The sequence below is a fragment of the Oryx dammah genome, unplaced genomic scaffold (genome assembly GCF_014754425.2).
Source record: "Oryx dammah isolate SB20612 unplaced genomic scaffold, SCBI_Odam_1.1 HiC_scaffold_18, whole genome shotgun sequence".
Classification (NCBI taxonomy): Eukaryota; Metazoa; Chordata; class Mammalia; order Artiodactyla; family Bovidae; genus Oryx; species Oryx dammah.
Window position 1 is genome coordinate 101,067,037 of NW_024070202.1, and position 18,938 is coordinate 101,085,974.

Here is an 18,938-nt window from a genome sequence, read left to right on the forward strand (position 1 = left end):
GCAGATGGATTCTTTACCATTGAGCCACCAGGGAAGCCCATGAGATTTCCCATTCAACTGCGGGGAGATAGCCTAAATCCATAAATGGCCAGTAGGGGTAAAACACACACAGAATCCAGCCACCCAGGTGACTTCCTGGGGGCACACGGTTTATATCACTGGGTGTAGAAGAAGCTTCTATAATTGTGTACTCTCATTGTGTGACTAGGACAGAAATTTGCTCAATCTATCTGGGAAATTACTTCTCAGAATAAGACTTCTTGTAACTGTGCATGATGATCAAGGTCAGTGGGAGTCTATTTGTCCTTTAGGCAAAATGGATACTTGTCCTGGAGGGTAATTTCATTTTGATCCAGTTTGAACATAATATCTGGGGGAGACTCAGGCATCTGTATAATGAAATGATTGAAGGTGGTGGCAGAAAGTCCAGGAGTGGGACTACTACTATGGTCAGACAGTTGGAGGGATTAGAGATGGGATTATGACCAGGAAATCGAAATGGGTCAGTGCCAAAGTCAGTGTGAGGGGCTGGGCAGAGGGAAAAAAAGAAAAAACACAGGATTTAAAATAATCAGCTGAATATGGCATTTAGAGAATTAGAAACTTGAGGTATTCAGAGATGGTTCTACTAAGACCTGGGCAGAAGCAATTTTATACTAAATAAATGTTAAAGATCAGAAAACTCTCTAAAGGATGTTACACTTTTCCCCCTAAAATAAAAATAATCCATTTAAGTAATTAGCTTTATTGGATGGTTACGATGAGCCAGTTTAACAACAATCTACTTTATTTTTAAATAGCATAATTGAATATAAGATGCTGTTTTCAGTGATTTCATTAGCTACTCTTACTGGAAGGAAGCCAAGTTACTCAGACCCTACCCATATCCAAGTTATGACACCTTTTTGGTGGGAACTTGCCAGAATGAAGTATCATTAGGCAGCCTACTGACTGTCAGTCCTGTAAACTCAGCCTTGTAAAGGTGTGTAAATGTCACAGAGAAACTCTCCACTTGAGATCCACAAACAGCATAGACGAGTCTCGAGGCTCAGGCAGGTTGCATGCTTATGGAAGGTAAGAAAGACAATTCTAAGACTTCTTGGTCACAGATTTTACGACACAGGCAAGAGCAAATGTCATGTGCATTTGAAGTGCTGCAGTAACAGAACTGGGCTTAGTAATAGGAAAAATAACAGAGAATAAAAGAAAAATTTTCTATTACCTTATCTTTGCCCATTGGAGTTAATTACATAGGCACAGATGACTAGCATGCTTCTAAAATGGTTTTTCAAACTTATGCAATATATGTGTGTATAGGATATATACACATATATGTCTACAAATAAATACCTCTCTCTGTGTGCGCTGAGGCTTGTATATGCAGAGTATTTCTGACATATATACAAGCAACAGTGGTTATCCGTGTTCCTGCTGTTTATCTCTAAGGGCCCAACAGAGGACTCTACACCAGCAGAGAGCAACACCTTGACATTGCGTGTGATACTCATCTGTGGTATTAGAACTTCTTATAAAAAGCACATTCAACTTTTATAATTTAAAAAACCTAAACATTTAAAATAAAATTGACATGGGAAAAAAAAACTTCTGCCCCCCATTTTTTAAGACATGAATATTATAAGGTGTCCAGTCAATAAATCCTGGAAATCCTTTAGGCAAAGAAACTGTTACTAGGTCTGAATGGAAACTACTTGCTTGTTGAGGATCTCTCAACGTAAACGGACCTGCCTACACACTCAGGCCAGCTAGAACAGAAGGATGGGAACAACAGGGAACGTGTGAGGCTTTCCAGCACTTGTTGCTAGTTTCAACGCTGTGTACTCGCCAGTTAAATTCATTTCAGACATTGCATTCGTTTTAGGTTAAAACCTCTGTGTGCGTGCTCAGTCACGTTCAACTTTTTGTGACCCCATGGACTATAACCTCTATAGAGGTAACTGAAACTCTCAAAGTGAAATTCCCGGCCGTGGTGTTTATTTTCTTCTTAGCTTCTGTTCTTTATCAAGCCCTTGAATGCGATAAGCACAGCACAACTGGGTCCTTTTTCATTAAATGCATCATACCAGAATATAAGGCTACCAAGAAATGACTAGCTTTAAAGTTATATAATGTTGGCTTTTAATAACTCTCCATTTCTCACGCCTCTATCTGCCCAATCTAAAAATGGAATCCCAGAGCAGACAGCAGCACAACGCGAAGAGCTCTCCTGAGCCAAACACAGAGGAATGGCAGCTGAGCCAGCTACACTCGGCAGTGCTGTCTCAGTAGGTTTTGTAGAAAATTGTATTTCCATAGGTGGACAGTTTTAAGTCTTTTAAACTTACGTGGATTATCAGACCAGCGCCAGACTATTTGCTCCCATGCTTCCTGATGGCCCAGGAGAGGGGCTACTACCTACCTAAGCCACGCTGGAGACTCCTAGAGCACATATTTTTCTCTCTTTTCTAAAGCCCAGGACTGTCACGTGCAGTGGCCAATTTTTTTAAAAAGCTATAGGAGGTAGATTTAATGTTTAAACCATTAAATAGGTCACTCTTCTGACCATTTCTGATGCTTTTTTTTTCTCAAAACCTAAGTTCTTAGGGTGTTTGCTTTTTCAAAGAGATATTTGCCTTTGTCCTATGTCATTCTCCCATCAATAATGTAGGACATTAACGTCTTTCTTTTTTGGTTTGGAACAATTTCCAAATGCATCAGGACCCCTACAGTAGTCATTACCTCATCTATTTCCATACTGAAGATTTATGTGTGACTTCAGCTGGAGCTATTTGAATTGGCCCACAGCCACCTGTACCCTCAATTTTCTCTGGGCTGTTTGAAAGCATCACAGAGAAATATGAGATGGTGGTTGGTGAGAGCAGTCCTTCATCCCAGCGATCACTGTGTGGCCAGACGCTTGGCTCAATATAGGGCATGGAAGGCACCACTCAAAGCCAGGTTCCACTCTGTCATAAGGATTATATTTCCATCATCACAACATCTCCTTGACAGTCTCACCAGCTGAAAAATTCCCAGCAGAAGCCCGGTGATTAAATTCTCCTGGAGCATGTTTCTTTCCAGCTTCTGGAAACAATCTACTGCAGTCCCTTTTGCCCTTGCCAGAAAACCCAGAAGATCGCTCTGTTTCTAAGACTGATGTATGAAAACAGATTCCTCTTTCCACAGCTGAAAATAATGCCAACAGTTTGATTTGGAAACAACTAAGGGCAGATGTGGTCCCCATCCACTGAGAGGCTATTCCCACCTAATACAGTGTATTATCTCTGTACTTTCAAAATGACACGTGACCAAAAGTGGTTCAGATAAGTGAGGTGGCACCACTGGACTTTAACTTAAATGCAGAGAGACAATCATTTATGCTCACATGCAGAAACACAAGGGAAACACTTGGCTTATGTCTCAGAGCAAAATGGAAAGAAAGCTCAGAAGACATTGGTTTAAAGCAAAAAGGGCCACCCACTTTCACTTCTGCCTTATGCCCAAGTCAAGCAGATATTTTCTCTGAAAGTGAGGAGACTTTTTCTCCTGATTCTTTAGTTATCATAGACTCCCTAACAGAGGTACCTGTGAGTACCAATTGGTCTGTGGCAGGATGAAAGCTGTAATTCTACTGCCAGCAAGATGCTTCCAGTTAGACTCCCAACAGTAGTCGGCACTAAGAACATTCTGGCAGGGGAAAGAGAGAAAAGGATATATTCAACCGCCCTGTACATGAACCGTGGGGCTTCAGTGCTATCAGGTATGACCTTGGAATCTGATAACAGTAGGTGAGGCATCCATCCGAATGATCCACCCATCTTGAAAGTCTGGCAGTGGAGCTCGTGAAACAAGGCTTTGTCCTTGGGACGAGGCTCCCTCAGGGTAATGAAAACCAAGACCTTAGAAGGAAAACCTAAAGCGGGCCCCCTCTCAGCACTGTACCCGAACCTGTTAGCCTCTGTGCAGCTCTGGTGACTGTTTTCTTCTTAAGTGAGTTATTTTGACATATGTTGCTACTCTTGCTTTTGCTGTTTTATTTCAAGTCGATTAGCCTGCTTTTTACTATCAGTCAAAACGCCTAAAAGTAAACGCTGTCGGAGCGCTCCATTTCCTGTCACCAGAGTTCCCACTCATGCTTCTCTGCTCTGCAATTTCAACAGCACTTAAAATGGGGTGGTTCTGCAAACCCGCTACGGGCCTTGGTGAGAATCCACTGCCCATCTCTGCTGCAGCAAAAGGCAAAGATGGCTACACGTAGGCAGTACGGAGCTGGGCCAACAGCCCAAGCTGAACCAGTCCTCCATGGCTCTTGGCAACAGTGCCGCCACCTGGGCTGACCCCTGGGTCCCCCCTCCGAGGTACCACTCAACCCAGGCAACTCCCATGCCACCTTGCCGCACCTCAGAGATACTGCACACAAGCAGACGCTATCTACGTGGCACTCCCAGCTCCTATATGATGAAAAAGGGTTAGGGAGGGAGAGGAGACATGCAGAAAGGTCACTAAGTAGTCTCGGTGTATTTAGTCTTGGAAGTGGAAGCGGTTTTACAGTTATATTTCTGCAGGACATCCAGAGGGTTTGAAAAGACCTTCAGAGTCTTGTGGTCTTCAAAGACTGAATGTAAAGAGAACAGATCATATATATTTTTTTAAATCGATGGGTCATTACAGTAGAATTGTGCAGTACAGGGGAAAAATGAATGCATAGGGGGGCGAGGGAGCAGTGCCATTTATACGAACATCCTTGGATCTTTAAAATAAATTATACAGGTGAACACAGAAGTTCATGCTACTTGCTGGAAGCAATAAGGATCGAACTTTGTGGAACTCGCAGTCCACAAATCTCCAGGTATCCTGCCTCGTCCTCAGTGGGCTATCATGTTCTGTGGTACATCTTGGTAGCCCTTAAAACTGGTGGCATGGTCTCAGATAGATTCTTGCAGGAGAGACAGAGTTATGGATTCCATCAGCTTCTTCCAGGGGAGCCGCCCGATCGCCAGGAGGGCACAGGTGAGATGCATGTTGAGGTTCTCTCAGCCTGTCTACCAGGGTCAAACAGCAGTTTCCAGGTCCTCATGGCCAATGACTTTATAATTCTGGCGGCTTTCCAGGTAGGCAGCCAAGTCTGGGTCCCCGGCCTGTTGGGCTCTGTCTTGAGGTGTCTTTCCCTGTAGGTAACAGTGAAGAGGAAAGAGACACGAACACTTGGGAAACATTTTTTAAAAAAATCATAGAAACAGAGCTGCTCAAAGATAACTCACTAAAACTGATCTTTCCATATTTTCTGTTTGAGTTGATGAGATACTTTCTAAATTTATTATTGCATCCAACGCGTGAGATATGCAAGTTCAAGAGAGACGATCACTTTTCAGAGGTGGGGCTTCCATCAAAGGAAAGGGAGGTTCATAGAGTAACTAGGTACACAGCAGCAAATTATGTAGCGCAGAAAGTATGAGAACCCAGATTCTCTTCAGAGGGGGATAGAAATCACTGAACAGAAAATAGGGAAACAGGCATTCTGATTTCTAGTTTGGAAGTCTTTCTGTGATACTAAATCCTGGGAAATAATAAGCAGAAACAAAGGAGGGATGATCAGAAACAATTTAAACGGGTTTCTTCACTGGTTTCAAAGTCTTCAGTTTGGTTCTCCCTAATTTAGAACTATTTTATCTCCCTAAAAAGTAAGTTAATTTCTGATAATAAAAGTGATGGGTGTTGAGTAAAGAAATTTTGGGAAAGTAGAAAAGCATAAGTAAGCAAAAATCACCAGTAATTCCTCTATACTAAGATAACTGCTGTTAACCTTCCCATAAAGTAGCTATTTTCTTATTTCTGTAGCTCTACACACAATTAGTTTTATGAAAACTAAACCATACTTTGTTTATATACTTAGGTAATGTGCTTTTGCACTTAATAACATATAAAACCTCTATGTCATGAAATGTTCTTCTGCATCATTGTAAATGACCGTATAACTTTTTGCAGTCTATTATAATGTTGGGTTTCCCTGGTGGCTCAGCAGTAAAGAAGCTGGCTGCCAATGCAGGAGGTGCGGGTCTGATCCCTGGGTTGGGAGGATCCTCTGGAGAAGGAAATGGCAATGCACTCCAGTATTCTTGCCTGGGAAATCCCATGGTCAGAGGAGTCTGATGGGCCACAGTCCATGGAGTTACAAAAGAGTCAGCTACAACTCAGCGACTGAACAACAACAAATTATAAGGCTACATGTATTTTGTTGATTTAGGTCATACCTGAATGGTCTAGGGATTTTCCCTTTCTTCAATTTAAGTCTGAATTTGGCAATAAGGAGTTCAGGATCTGAGCCACAGTCAGCTCCCGGTCTTGTTTTTGCTAAGTGCATAGAGCTTGGGCTCCAAAATCACTGCAGATGGTGACTGCAGCCATGAAATTAAAAGATGCTTGCTCCTTGGAAGGAAAGTAATGACCAAAGTTATGGCAAAGACATTACTTTGTCAACAAAGGTCCATCTAGTCAAAGCTATGGCTCTTCCAGTAGTCATGTATGGATGTGAGAGTTGGGCTATAATGAAAGCTGAGTGCTGAAGAATTGATGCTTTTGAACTGTGGTGTTGGAGAAGACTCTTGAGAGTCCCTTGGACTGCAAGGAGATCCAACCAGTCCATCCTAAAGAAAACCAGTCCTGAACATTCATTGGAAAGGACTGATGCTGAGGCTGAAACTCCAATACTTTGGCCACCTAATGTGAAGAACTGATTCATTTGAAAAGACCCTGATGCTGGGAAACACTGAAGGTGGGCAGAGAAGGGGACAACAGAGGATGAGATGGTTGGATGGCATCACTAACTCAATGGACATGAGTCTGAGTAAACTCTAGGAGTTGGTGATGGACAGGGAGGCCTCGCGTGCTGCAGTCTATGGGGTCACAAAGAGTCGGACATGACTGAGTGACTGAATTGAACTGAACTAATGTATATTTATACACGTAATATTTCTGAAATGAGGCCAATAAACATAAGTCAACCGTTAAAGGAGGAATGGTCTCCATCATTTTGAATGTTTATAGACATACTTAACCATCCTTGACACTTCTAATTTTTTTTCAATGGTATCTACTTAAAAATGATATTTTAAAAAATAATTTTGTTGGAGTATAGTTGATTTACAGTGTTGTGTAAGTTTCTGCTGTATAGCAAAGTGAATCAGTTATATACTGTTTAGATTCTGTTCCCATACAGGTCATCACAGAGTACTGAGCAGAGTTCTTGTGCTGTATAGTAGGTCCTTATTAGCTATAGTTATCTATATATTATAGCGTGTATATGTTATTCCCCAATCTTCCAGTTTACCCTTTTCCTCCTCCCTTTCCCCCTTGGTAGCCATAAGTTTGTTTTCTACATTAGTAACTCTATTTCTGTTTTGTAAATAGATTTATTTGTATCATCTTTTTAGATTCCACATAAGTGATATTTGTCTTTCTGTGTGTGACTGACTTCACTCGGTATGACAATCTCTAGGTTCATCATGTCACTGCAAATGGTATTATTTTTTCCTTTTATATAGCTGAGTAATATTCCATTGTATATATGTACAAAATGATATTGAGTTCTAAGGAAAGGATAGAGGCATGATCACTGTACCAGATAAATAGTATAAAAATGCACACAAGTATTACAGAAACTATCAAACACTTCTCAGCCTTATCTTTTGCAATGGATGGTATCAACTTCAATTAAGTCTGATCCTAGTAGCCTACAAGGGCATGTGGAATAGAAGAAAAAAGGAATGTAACAATGGCTCTGAACACTCTAAACTTTTTACCTATTTAGTTGGGATTTAATATTTAGCCATAGCTTCAAGTTACTATAATTTTATTCAATTTGGTTACAGTACTTGTAGCGTATCTTTTTTCTTCTGGAATATAGATGATTTACAATACTGTGTCAGTTTCAGGTATACAGCAAAGTGATTCAGTTTATATATACACACACACACACACACACACACACACACACATCCCAATTCTTTTTCAGATTCTTTTTGCATATAGGTTATTACAGAATATTGAGTAGAGTTCCCTGTGCTATACAGTAGGTCCTTGTTGATTATCTATTTTATTTATATGTAGTAGTATGTATATAAAACAGATAATTTCCCAATTTTTCCAAAACTTTCACCAAAACTCCTAATTCCTCCCCACTCCTCCTTTCCCCTTTAGTAACCATAAATTTGTTTTTAAGATTTGTGAGTCTGTTTCTATTTTGTAAATAAGTTTCTTTGTATCATTTTTTAAAGAGATTATCTTGTCATCAACATTAATGAGGTTGAGATTCCCAGTTTCTAAATAGAGGTGGAGTGAGTGGGCCTTTAAGTTGATTTTTAAGGAGCCATTCTCTATCGAGAGAAATTCTCTCAAAATATTGCTTCTCTCCAAAAATTTCCAGGAGAAGATCCAGTCATAATTATGATATTCAGCTTTCACCAAGCATAAAATTAGGGAATGGAAAAAATTAGAGGATCCCTGAGAAGGATGAAGCATAGCTCTACTATTCCAAACGGTAAGCTCTCTAAAACAAAATGTTGGGTGCAAATGTAGGTTATACAATAGCATGTAGTATAGCTTGACTTTACCTACTTGCAGGAGATGAGAGAGAAAAATGGACATACCCACATGTGAGGAGAAATCATCAACATTTTAATGGTATATAGGTCTAGATTGTGGGATTTCTAGCAATTTTTACTTTTTAAAAAATTTTTGCATTGCTAGAGTTTTCTGTGAGGCTGTACTACATTTATAATAAAAATAATAAAACTTTGCATTTTGAAAAGAGGACATACATAATATAGAAACATATTTTAACATAATATAGAAATATCAAGGAACATTGAGTCCCTTTATTTGATTCAGAAACTTAGATTAAAAAAGAACCATCTGCTCTGGGGCCAAGTCTCTTGCCCAGTCTCTTCCTGGTCCCTCTACTTCATCTTGCTCCTGCCTTCTACCACCTGAGTTGAAACCAGTCTCTGGTGCACAGGCAAGGGCCCTGCAGTGTTTGAGTGGCCTTAGCAAGGAAGGCCAAGCCCACCTCAAATCTTGGCCTCTGCTAATCTTGCTTCCCTGGGTTGTGCCTCTCACTAAGGTTATACATCAAAGCACTTGAATGCAAATATCATCTGGGAAGTATATCACAGTGAGTAATTATCTGCCATTTGGAATCTTCCACCCAGTTGGCTAACCAGACAGGTAATAGATCTGCTAGAAATGAAGACCCGGCTTAATGAATTCAATAGTCTAGATTTATCAGCATTAAGACAGCCAGGGACCTCAGAGAGCAAGGATCTGGTGGGTCACAAGGGAAATGAAGAATCAAGCACTGAAACTGGTTCAGAAAGGACAGAAAGGTCCATATCAGAGAGAAAGCTGTCACAAGGTACTGCAGTTGGAGGAAACTGCAGAGTGAAAACCACACACAGCTCCCATTAGATTTATTTAAGTGATGAGCAATTCTGAAGTCATCAGTAGGCTTCTAAGTTACCTGTTTCTTGTCTACATTCATTGACGCCAAACTTAGGTTACTTAGCACATACTTAATGAAGTCCTCACTTACATATTAAAATTCTTCTCTGTAACCTGCTACAGTTAAGTGGCTTGTCCTTTCTTAGATGGTGCTTTAAAACTCAGAGCCAACCATGACCATGACCTCAGATCATCATAGCAAATTACTCTATGGGGTTGATCTCTATTAACTCTTCTCTCTGCCTCTGTCTCCCCTTGAGTCCTGAGGTCAGAGCGTTCAGAGGTCTATGAAGCCCCTTGGACAAGCACACACCCTCCCTTTGTGCTTATACATTTAAACTGCAGTTTCTCTAAATGAAACACTTTATTTTGTCCTCCTTTTTCCAAAGCCCCAGGCACTTCCATAAGTACAGAAAGGATGCCTTTGCTCCAAGGCAATGGAGCCAGAGATCCTGCCCTGGGGGAGGATGCCTGCACTCACTCATCAAGTTACCTTGGAGTCCGTCTTTCTCAGAGATGCTCCTGCATCCACCAGAAGCTGGCACACGGCCCGGTTGCGCTGGCAGGCTGCCTTGTGCAGTGCAGTCTCACCCCTAAATCAGAGATGAAATGGGTAAAGGGCTGGAGGCAGGGGTTTGGGTGGGGGAAAGGGAGCAGGGAGGGAAGTGAGGGTCGCATCTTACCCCTGCTGCTGACCTTCTGTGCCCCCTGGCCACTTTCCCACCTATGGTTGAGACCACAGTTGCAGGGCACGGACAGGGGAGGTGGCTGACGGGGGTCCTAAAAGTACCTTGAGTTGGTCATCATCTCACCATAACATCTGACTCCAGCCTCTTTTTCAAACAGTGTTGGCTGGTTAGGTAGGCTGAGTGATTTTGTTTTAAATGACTACAGTCTGATATAAGTAATCTTCAGTGGCACTCTGAAATAGACTGATGTGCGTAGACGTGTCTGAACAGTGTGCAGCCACTCTGTGTAGACATTCCAGCTCTGTCCTGCAGACATCAGGACACAGCCGGAGCGACATGAGATGAAGCACACACAGGAGCAGCACAGAGCACCACATCGCAGGGCTCGGTAGACCACCTGGCCCGGGGAAGACCATCTCCTGGGCCTTGACTTCAAAGACCCAGGAGACACCCACTCTGCCCGACCTGCTGATTCCTTGTGAGTGGAAGAGGAGAGGCAGCCCCAGAGGATATCTGGGAGGGACAGTAAGAACTCTGGGAGAGTTCAGCAGCTGGAGTCACCTCCGGTTAGCGGCAGGCCTGAGGTCAGCCCACTCAGGATGGGGAATAGCCACAGCAAAGTGACTATTTCTCCAACCCCCACAGACAGCAGAGGGAGGAGGATATTCCCATCCTGAGTCTGAAATTGGAAAGACACTTAATGCCAAGCTAGGGTGAATGACGACCTTGCCAACGGGATGTGCGGTATGTGAACAAGCTCCCATAGCAACGGATGGTTTCTTCCTTGCCAGTGACTCATGGCTAAACCCCTCCTACTTTTCCTCCTTCCGATCTCCTTAGCCCTTCTCCACTCCACTGACTCAATGGACATGAGTTTGAGCAAACTCGGGGAGATAGTGAAGGACAGGGAAGCCTGGTGTGCTACAGTCCATGGGGTCACAAAGAGTCGGACACAACTTAGAGACTAAACAACCACGACTCCACTCCACCCATTCTTTATCCTTGTTATATTTCACTGCAGTTCTCTAGAGGCTCCTCCTGGCTTCCAGAGTTAGATGTTTTCAGCCTCTCTTTGTCCCTGCTTGGGGAATTGTAACTGTTGTGCTACTCTGGGAATAAAAACGTTGACAACAAATGTTATCAGTTTGGGGGCTAACTGCAGAGCTGGTGAGTTTTTGAACCAGGGTTCCTCTTCTGAGGCACAAAACATGGAAATGGTTGGAGCCAGTATATTCCTGGTTCTCCAGTGGTTGCATATAACTTGTCCCATTCTAGATTTAGCATAGAGAAATTGTCTCGCTGCACAAAAAGGATGCCTTAGGGCATTAGGGCTTAATTTGCTTATAAACCTCAGTTGAGAAAGAGTAAATGGATGGGTAATTAAGAGCTAAGTACATTAGACTTCCCTGGCATTCAAGGTCCACCAGTGCAGAAGTACCTCCCTTGAAGGAAGTTCTGAATGATGACCAGCAATGGTTATGTATGCAATCATCATGACAGGTACCATCTATTTTTACTGTGTAATCTTTGATTTAGAAGTGAAAGTAGGACATCTTTATATGATCTCAAGAAGACAATCTGGACTATATAATGTAAGGCAACACTCACGTTTCACTGTCTGCCATATCCAATAACTCGGACGGTCCTAAAGAAGAGGAAAAGCAAGATGCCCATCAAAAAAAAAGTTCAAAAAATTACCATTAAAAAAAAAACAAAACTGTAGTCACAGAATTAAAATACTTTGGGAGGCTGAATAAGAGCAGAGTATTTAGTTTCAGGGATAATAAGACCACCTTCCCCTCCAAAAGAGAAATGCTCCCTCCACCTCCCCCTCATCAGTCTCTCAATCATCACCAGGCAATATGTAGAGAATGGGAGATAAAAAAGAATATGGCCTCTGCCTTCAAGAAACAAGCTGAAGAAATAAAATTAATAGGGATAGAATAAATTAAGAATAATTAAGTGGCTACCTAAGGAGGAAAAGGAGAATTGGGTGGGCTTTAAAGACTACTTTTAGCACAGGTTGTTTGGGAAGGTCTAATACAGCATACCATTAAAACTACGAGAGACTGTATTATTAAGCGTTCTTTATCTGACATAACACTTAGCAGCTTACACTAAGTCAAGACATTATCTACCCCAATTTCTTTATTTTAGAAATAGAGTAAAATTCTATTTTTCATAAAATTTCCCTCCTCAAACCTGGAAGAAATGTTATATATAAACATCAATTACTTCTAGATGCTTCATCAGGAATTGAAACATTCTGAGCTTTCACATTCACAACTTCTTATTTGTTCACTAATTTACTCAATTCAACCTGCAAACACTGCTTGGAGTGTCCACCTTTCCCCCTGCTGCACCACTGCTTTCCTCCAAACCCTTCCTGCAGCCTCTTACCTGCAGGTATCCGCTGATACCCATTTTCTCCAGAAAGCAGTCTGTTACCGCATTCTTAATATTGCATCAGGTGCCCTGCCCATGTTTCCTCATTTTGTATGTTAACCCTATTTCCTACAATTAGGAGGGTAATATAATTAACCATCCAAACTGAGAGTATCCCTAACAAGTAGGGATATTCAATCACCTTACAGATCATGACACTTGTCAAGCCATATTAAAATCACCTGCTGTCTTGTCTCTCTCCACAACTAGATGCTGGAAAACCCCTTGAAGTTGTGGCAGATGCCTGTTCAACTCTGTGTCCTTCGTTGGTGACTGGCATAGAGCACAGTGCCAAGCAGAGGCTTAAATGTTTGTCTGAATTAATGAATAAGGAGCCTGGTAAGCTACAGTCCATGGCGTTGCAAAGAGTGGGACACAACTGAGCAAATGACACACAAACAGCTGGAAAGATATAGTGTTCTTGGACTGGAAGATGTGACGTCAAAACGACCATGCTACCCAAAGCAATCAACAAATGCAACCTCTATCAAATTACCAGTGGCATTGTTCACAGAACTTGAACAATAAAGTTTAAAAATTTTATGGGAACACAAAAGACCCCAAATAGCCAAAGCAATCTTGACGAAGGATGGACCTGAGGAGTCAGGCTCACTGACTTCAGACTATACAAAGCTACAGTAATCAAAGTTGTTTGGTACTTGCCCAAAAGCATATAGATTAACGGCATAGGATAGAAAGCCCTGAAATAAACTCAGGCACCTATGGTCAATTAATCTACGACAAGGGAGGCAAGAATATACAACGGAGAAAAGAGAGTCTCTTCAATAAGTGGTGCTGGGAACACTCAACAGTTACATGTAAAAACTTGAAATTAGAACATTCTCTAACACCATACACAAAAATAAACTCAAAATGGATCAAAGACCTAAATGCAAGAACAGAAACCATAAAACTCCTAGAGGAAAACATAGGCAGAGCACTCTGACATAAATTGCAGCAATATCTTTTTGGATCTGTCTCCTAGGCTAATAGAAATAAAAACAAAAATAAATGAGACCTAAGTAAACTTAAAAGCTTTTGCATAGCAAAGGAGAGCATAAACAAAATGAAAAGACAACTTCCAGAATGAGGGGAAAATCTGCAACAATGCAACCAAAACATGCAAACAGCTCATATAGCTCAGTATCAAAACAAAACAAAACAAAACAAAAAAACCATAAAAAAATGGGCAGAAGATATAAATATTTCTCCAAAGATGACATGCAAATAGCCAACAGACACATGAAAAAATGCTCAACATCACTAATTATTAGAGAAGTGCAAATAAAAACTACAGTGAGGTATCACCTCATACCAGTCAGAATAGCCATCATCAAAAATATCTATAAACAATAAATGCTAAAGAGGGTGTGGAGAAAAGGAAATCTTCCTACACTGTTGGTGGTGCCGGAAATTGGTACAGTCACTATGGAGAACAGTATAGAGGTTCTTTAAATACTCAAAATAGAGCTACCATATGATCCTGCAATCTCATTCCAGGGCATAAATCAGAGAAAAACATAATTCGAAAAGATACATGCACCTCCATATTCACTGCAGCACTATTTACAATAGCCAAGACATGGGAACGACCTAAAGGTCATCAGCAGATAAATGGATAAAGAAGATGTGGTGCATATATGTATATATGCTGGGCTTCCCTGGCGGTTCAGATTGTAAAGCATCTGTCTGCAATGCGGGAGACCTGGGTTTGATCCCGGGGTCCCGAAGATCCCCTGGAGAAGGCAATGGCACCCCACTCCAGTACTCTTGCCTGGAAAATCCCATGGATGGAGAAGCCTGGTAGGCTACAGTCCATGGGGTCACAAAGAGTCAGACATGACTGAGCAACTTCACTTCACTTATTTATATATATATATATATATATATATATATACACACACACACACACAGTGGGACACTACTCAGTCATAAAAAGGAATGAAATAATGCTATTTGCAGCAACATGGATGGACCCAGAGAGTACAAGAACTAAGCCAGAAGAGAAAAACAAACACATGATATTGCTTATATGTGGAATCTAAAAAAAAAAAAATGATACAAATAAACTTATTTATAAAACAGAAACAGACTCTCAGACATAGGAAACAAACTTACGGTTACCAAAGGGGAAAGGAGGTGGGCAGGATAAATCAGGTATGTGGGAGTAACCTAAACACACTGCTGTATATAAAATCAATAAACAAGGACCTACTGTATAGCACAAGGAAGTTTACTCAGCATTTCATAGTACTGAAAAAAAGAACATATAGATACATTTTCTTTTCAATATACGTGTGTGTGTGTGAGTGCGTTACACACACATAAAAATGAATCACTGCGCTATATACCTGAAACTAACATAACATTGTAAATCACTACACTTTTCAATAAAAACAAAAGTCACTGGTCAAGGGGAAGGGAGATGTTCACAATCCTCCTGGTCATCCAGGAGCTACATCACCAACTTCCCCTCCTTTCTTTCCATCTATGGCCCTTAGGACAGGTGAGTCTTCTCTTGAAACGTCTGTCCTATTACTTGTTCCAATTTGTCCTATTTGACAAATACACTTCCTAATAGGTCTCTAACAGGGACATAATGAGTGTGCAGGACTGCTACTAAGAAAACATATAAAGATCTAACATTTAGATTTCTAGGCTTCAAATTCATCATATGCCCTCTGTCTCCCCAAGTATTTAAAACATTGAAGTTCACAGTCTTTCACTTGGAACTACTCCACCTCAATTTGTTCTCAAGGCTCCATTTTATTTATTTTTTGTATAAGCTAAATCGGTAGCTGCACGATCATCCAAATATTTCTCAGACTCTCCCAGCTCTGAGAGCTTGCTCCCTCCAGCTATCTAGAGCAGCATTTTCTACCCACACACCTAAATCTTTGGAGGAGGAAATGGCAATCCAGTCCAGTATTCTTGCCTGGAAAACTGTATGGACAGAGGAGCCTGGTGGGCTACAGTCCACAGGGTCACAAAGAGTCGGACACGACTGAGCACGCACACTCACCTAAATCTTACACACCCTTTAAAAGCCCAGTGTGTGACAAGGTCCTCTGAAAAGGCCACTTTTGACCCCATCTCTGAACTCCCATAACACTGGGGTCGACCTTTGTACTGTGCATTTGCTTTCTGAATGTATGCCTTATCTCCTTAATTATTCTACGTCTTTTAAGTGTAAGAACACTTTTTCTTACCCTTCTAGCACATTCCCTGTTTCACAGGTTCAACGAGGATTTTATTCATTCGTGTTTGTTCCTCAGTCCTATGATTCTAAGGAAACTGGAGTGATAACTCTCCACCCCCGCCACCCCCTGCCCCACCGAAATCCCCCTGAAGTGCCAAGCAGTCTAGTGCAGTGATTAAGAGTGAGGGCTTTGGTGCTGAACATCCTTGGTCCCAAATCCCAGCTATCTCTGCCCCTCACGAGATCTCAGGCAAGTTCATTTTATTTCTCAGTCCCTTGATTATTGCACACATAAATTACAATTAATAATAGTATTTATCGCATAGGTTATGAGGTTTCATAAGTTAATACAAAAAATGTGCTTAAAACAGTAGCTGGGACACTACATGCAATGTGTAATGTTTAGGTATAATTAAGCGTTCTATTCTCTGACGTAACACAGCAGGTTACATTAAGTTAAGGTGCTCGAACATCAATGAGGGAAGGTGATATAAAAGGGTGCCTTGGCTCCCACTTACATTTGAAGTAAGTGTTGATTCCAATTCAGTGTTCTGAGAACCAAGTGCTCCAGGCCTATTCAGTCTTGGACGAGGCAGACTCCACAAGGTCAGGAGCATGCTTACAGAGCCCAATGGTCATTTTAGAGAGCTCCTGTCACCTTCAGCAAAGCCATTCATTTTGCAAGGAATTCCAGGAACACAAGCAGTGGCCTCACCAGTGTCTGTTCCCACCATTACTGATAATCGTGTAACCAAGCAGGATGCTATATGGACTTCTCCTGGGGACAGACCCCTCCTACATAGCTCCTCTTTGAAGCACCTAGAAAATAGTATCTGATGCACATTTCTGAGTTGTTTTACAGACGCTGAAACCACCAACAAATGGAAGAAGTTAACTGATGATCATGAGCCCCCAGACCTACTGGCCCCTAAGGATTGATAATGTTAACCTCTGTGACACTACCATGAATGACCTCACCATCAGATGAGCTGATCATATACTCTGCAATGCCTCTCCCTCACCTGGCCTTTAAAAATACTTTGCTGAAACCCTCTGAGTTCGAGGTTTGGGGACACAAGCCACCCGTTTTCCTTGTTTGGCCCTGCAATAAACCTTTCTCTGCTCCAAACTCTGATGTTTCCGTTTGTTTTGGCCTCGTTGTATGTTAGGCACACAGCCTTGCATTTGGTAACAACTGCACAAATATTTAGGCAGTAGGGGTCTTGAGAAACCTATATGCAGGTCAGGAAGCAACAGACAGAACTCAACATGGAACAACAGACTGGTTCCAAATAGGAAAAGGAGTATGTCAAGGTTGTATATTGTCACCCTGCTTATTTAACTTCTATGCAGAGTACATCATGAGAAACGCTGGGCTGGATGAAGCACAAGCTGGAACCAAGATTGCCAAGAGAAATATCAATAACCTCAGATATGCAGATGACACCACCCTTATGGCAGAAAGTGAAGAGGAACTAAAAAGCCTCTTGATGAAGGTAAAAGAGGAGAGTGAAAAAGTTGGCTTAAAGCTCAACATTCAGAAAACTAAGATCATGGCATCTGGTCCCAATTACTTCATGGGAAATAGATGGGGAAACAGTGGAAACAGTGTCAGATTTTATTTTGGGGGCTCCAAAATCACTGCAGATGGTGACCGCAGCCATGAAATTAAAAGATGCTTACTCCTTGGAAGGAAATTATGACAAACCTAGATAGCATATTGAAAAGCAGAGACGTTAACTTTGCCAAGAAAGGTCTGTCTAGTCAAGGCTATGGTTTTTTTCAGTGGTCATGTATGGATGTGTTGGACTGTGAAGAAAGCTGAGTGCCAAAGAATTGATGCTTTTGAAGTGGTGTTGGAGAAGACTCTTGAGAGTCCCTTGGACTGCAAGGAGACCCAGCCAGTCCATTCTGTAGGAGATCAGCCCTGGGATTTCTTTGGAAGGAATGATGCTAAAGCTGAAGCTCTAGTACTTTGGCCACCTCATGTGAAGAGCTGACTCGTTGGAAAAGACTCTGATGCTGGGAGGGATTGGGGGCAGGAGGAGAAGGGGACGACAGAGGATGAGATGGCTGGATGGCATCATGGACTCAATGGACATGAGTTTGAGTGAAATCTGGGAGTTGGTGATGGACAGGTGAAGAGCCTAAGCTACTCCATATTGTAAAAGAGCTCCATTTTGCAAAGGTACTGGGCAAACAGACTTAAACGTTGGATATTGCCTAAACCTGCCCTGCTATGCACGAGCCAATCAGCCCCTAGGTTAAACCTCCTGACTTTAAGTTCAAGAATTTATGATTTACCTTGGAAGTAATGATTTACCGAGGAAGTAAAAAAAAAAACAATCAGAAATCCACACACAGCCCTAAAGAAGAGGGTAACCAATCAGTAGTCCTTCAGCCTGAACACCCCCTTTGTTAACCCTTTCACCTGAATATTCCCTATATAAGCAGTGTAACCCAAAACTCGGGGCTCCTCTCCTTAGCCACTGTGTCAGTAACGGTGGGAGCCCCAGCTCGAGATTGGTAATAAAAACTCTCTTGCTTTTGCATCGTATACTGGCTCCCTGGTGGTCATTGGGAGATTTCGTGACTTGGGCATAACATTTGGGGGCTTGTCCGGGATCTCCCATCGGCTCCCCAGGAAGACCAATCTGGAGAGTTATCTGTAACCAGTAAGTTTTTTTCTGCTGTCTCTGGTAAGGCCTGTTTTCTGAGACCTGTATATGATTCAGGCAGACGCGCTGATGGGTCACCAGTGGGGGTCGTTGGGAGATGTCCCCGACCCTCCCGAAGGGGACGGAGTGCCCCTGTACTCTGTTGACAATAGCGGGTCACTCCCGCTGAATGGCCAGAGGCTGTTGTCCTACTTTCAGTTTTGCCTTTGGACTCCTGAAGGTTTGTTTTTTCTGTCTCTCTGTCTGTGTTGTTTGTGTTAATTTACCAATGCCTGATTGATTCAGAAACAATGGGGCAACGTCAATCTAGCCCTACTCCTCTATCTCTGATGACCGAGCATTTTAAAGAGGTCAAGAAGTGCGCCCGTGACCTCAGTGTTAAAATTAAGAAAGATAAACTAATTACTTTTTGCAGCACTGAATGGCCATTATTCC

The 18,938-nt window shown here is 41.9% G+C and overlaps 1 protein-coding gene across 1 annotated transcript in view; it reads right to left on the reverse strand.

Moving 5' to 3' along the window:
- Window positions 1–4,011: 4,011 nt before the first annotated feature.
- DGKI (diacylglycerol kinase iota) overlaps window positions 4,012–18,938 on the reverse strand; it is a 344,361-nt gene continuing 329,434 nt past the window's right edge. The window contains exons 30-32 of the mRNA XM_040259956.1: window positions 11,790–11,826; window positions 9,986–10,085; window positions 4,012–5,165 (exon numbers count right to left, since the gene is read on the reverse strand). Of these exons, the coding sequence (XP_040115890.1) occupies window positions 5,049–5,165; window positions 9,986–10,085; window positions 11,790–11,826 (254 nt within the window). The 3' untranslated portion in view covers window positions 4,012–5,048. The remainder of the gene's footprint in view (window positions 5,166–9,985; window positions 10,086–11,789; window positions 11,827–18,938) is intronic.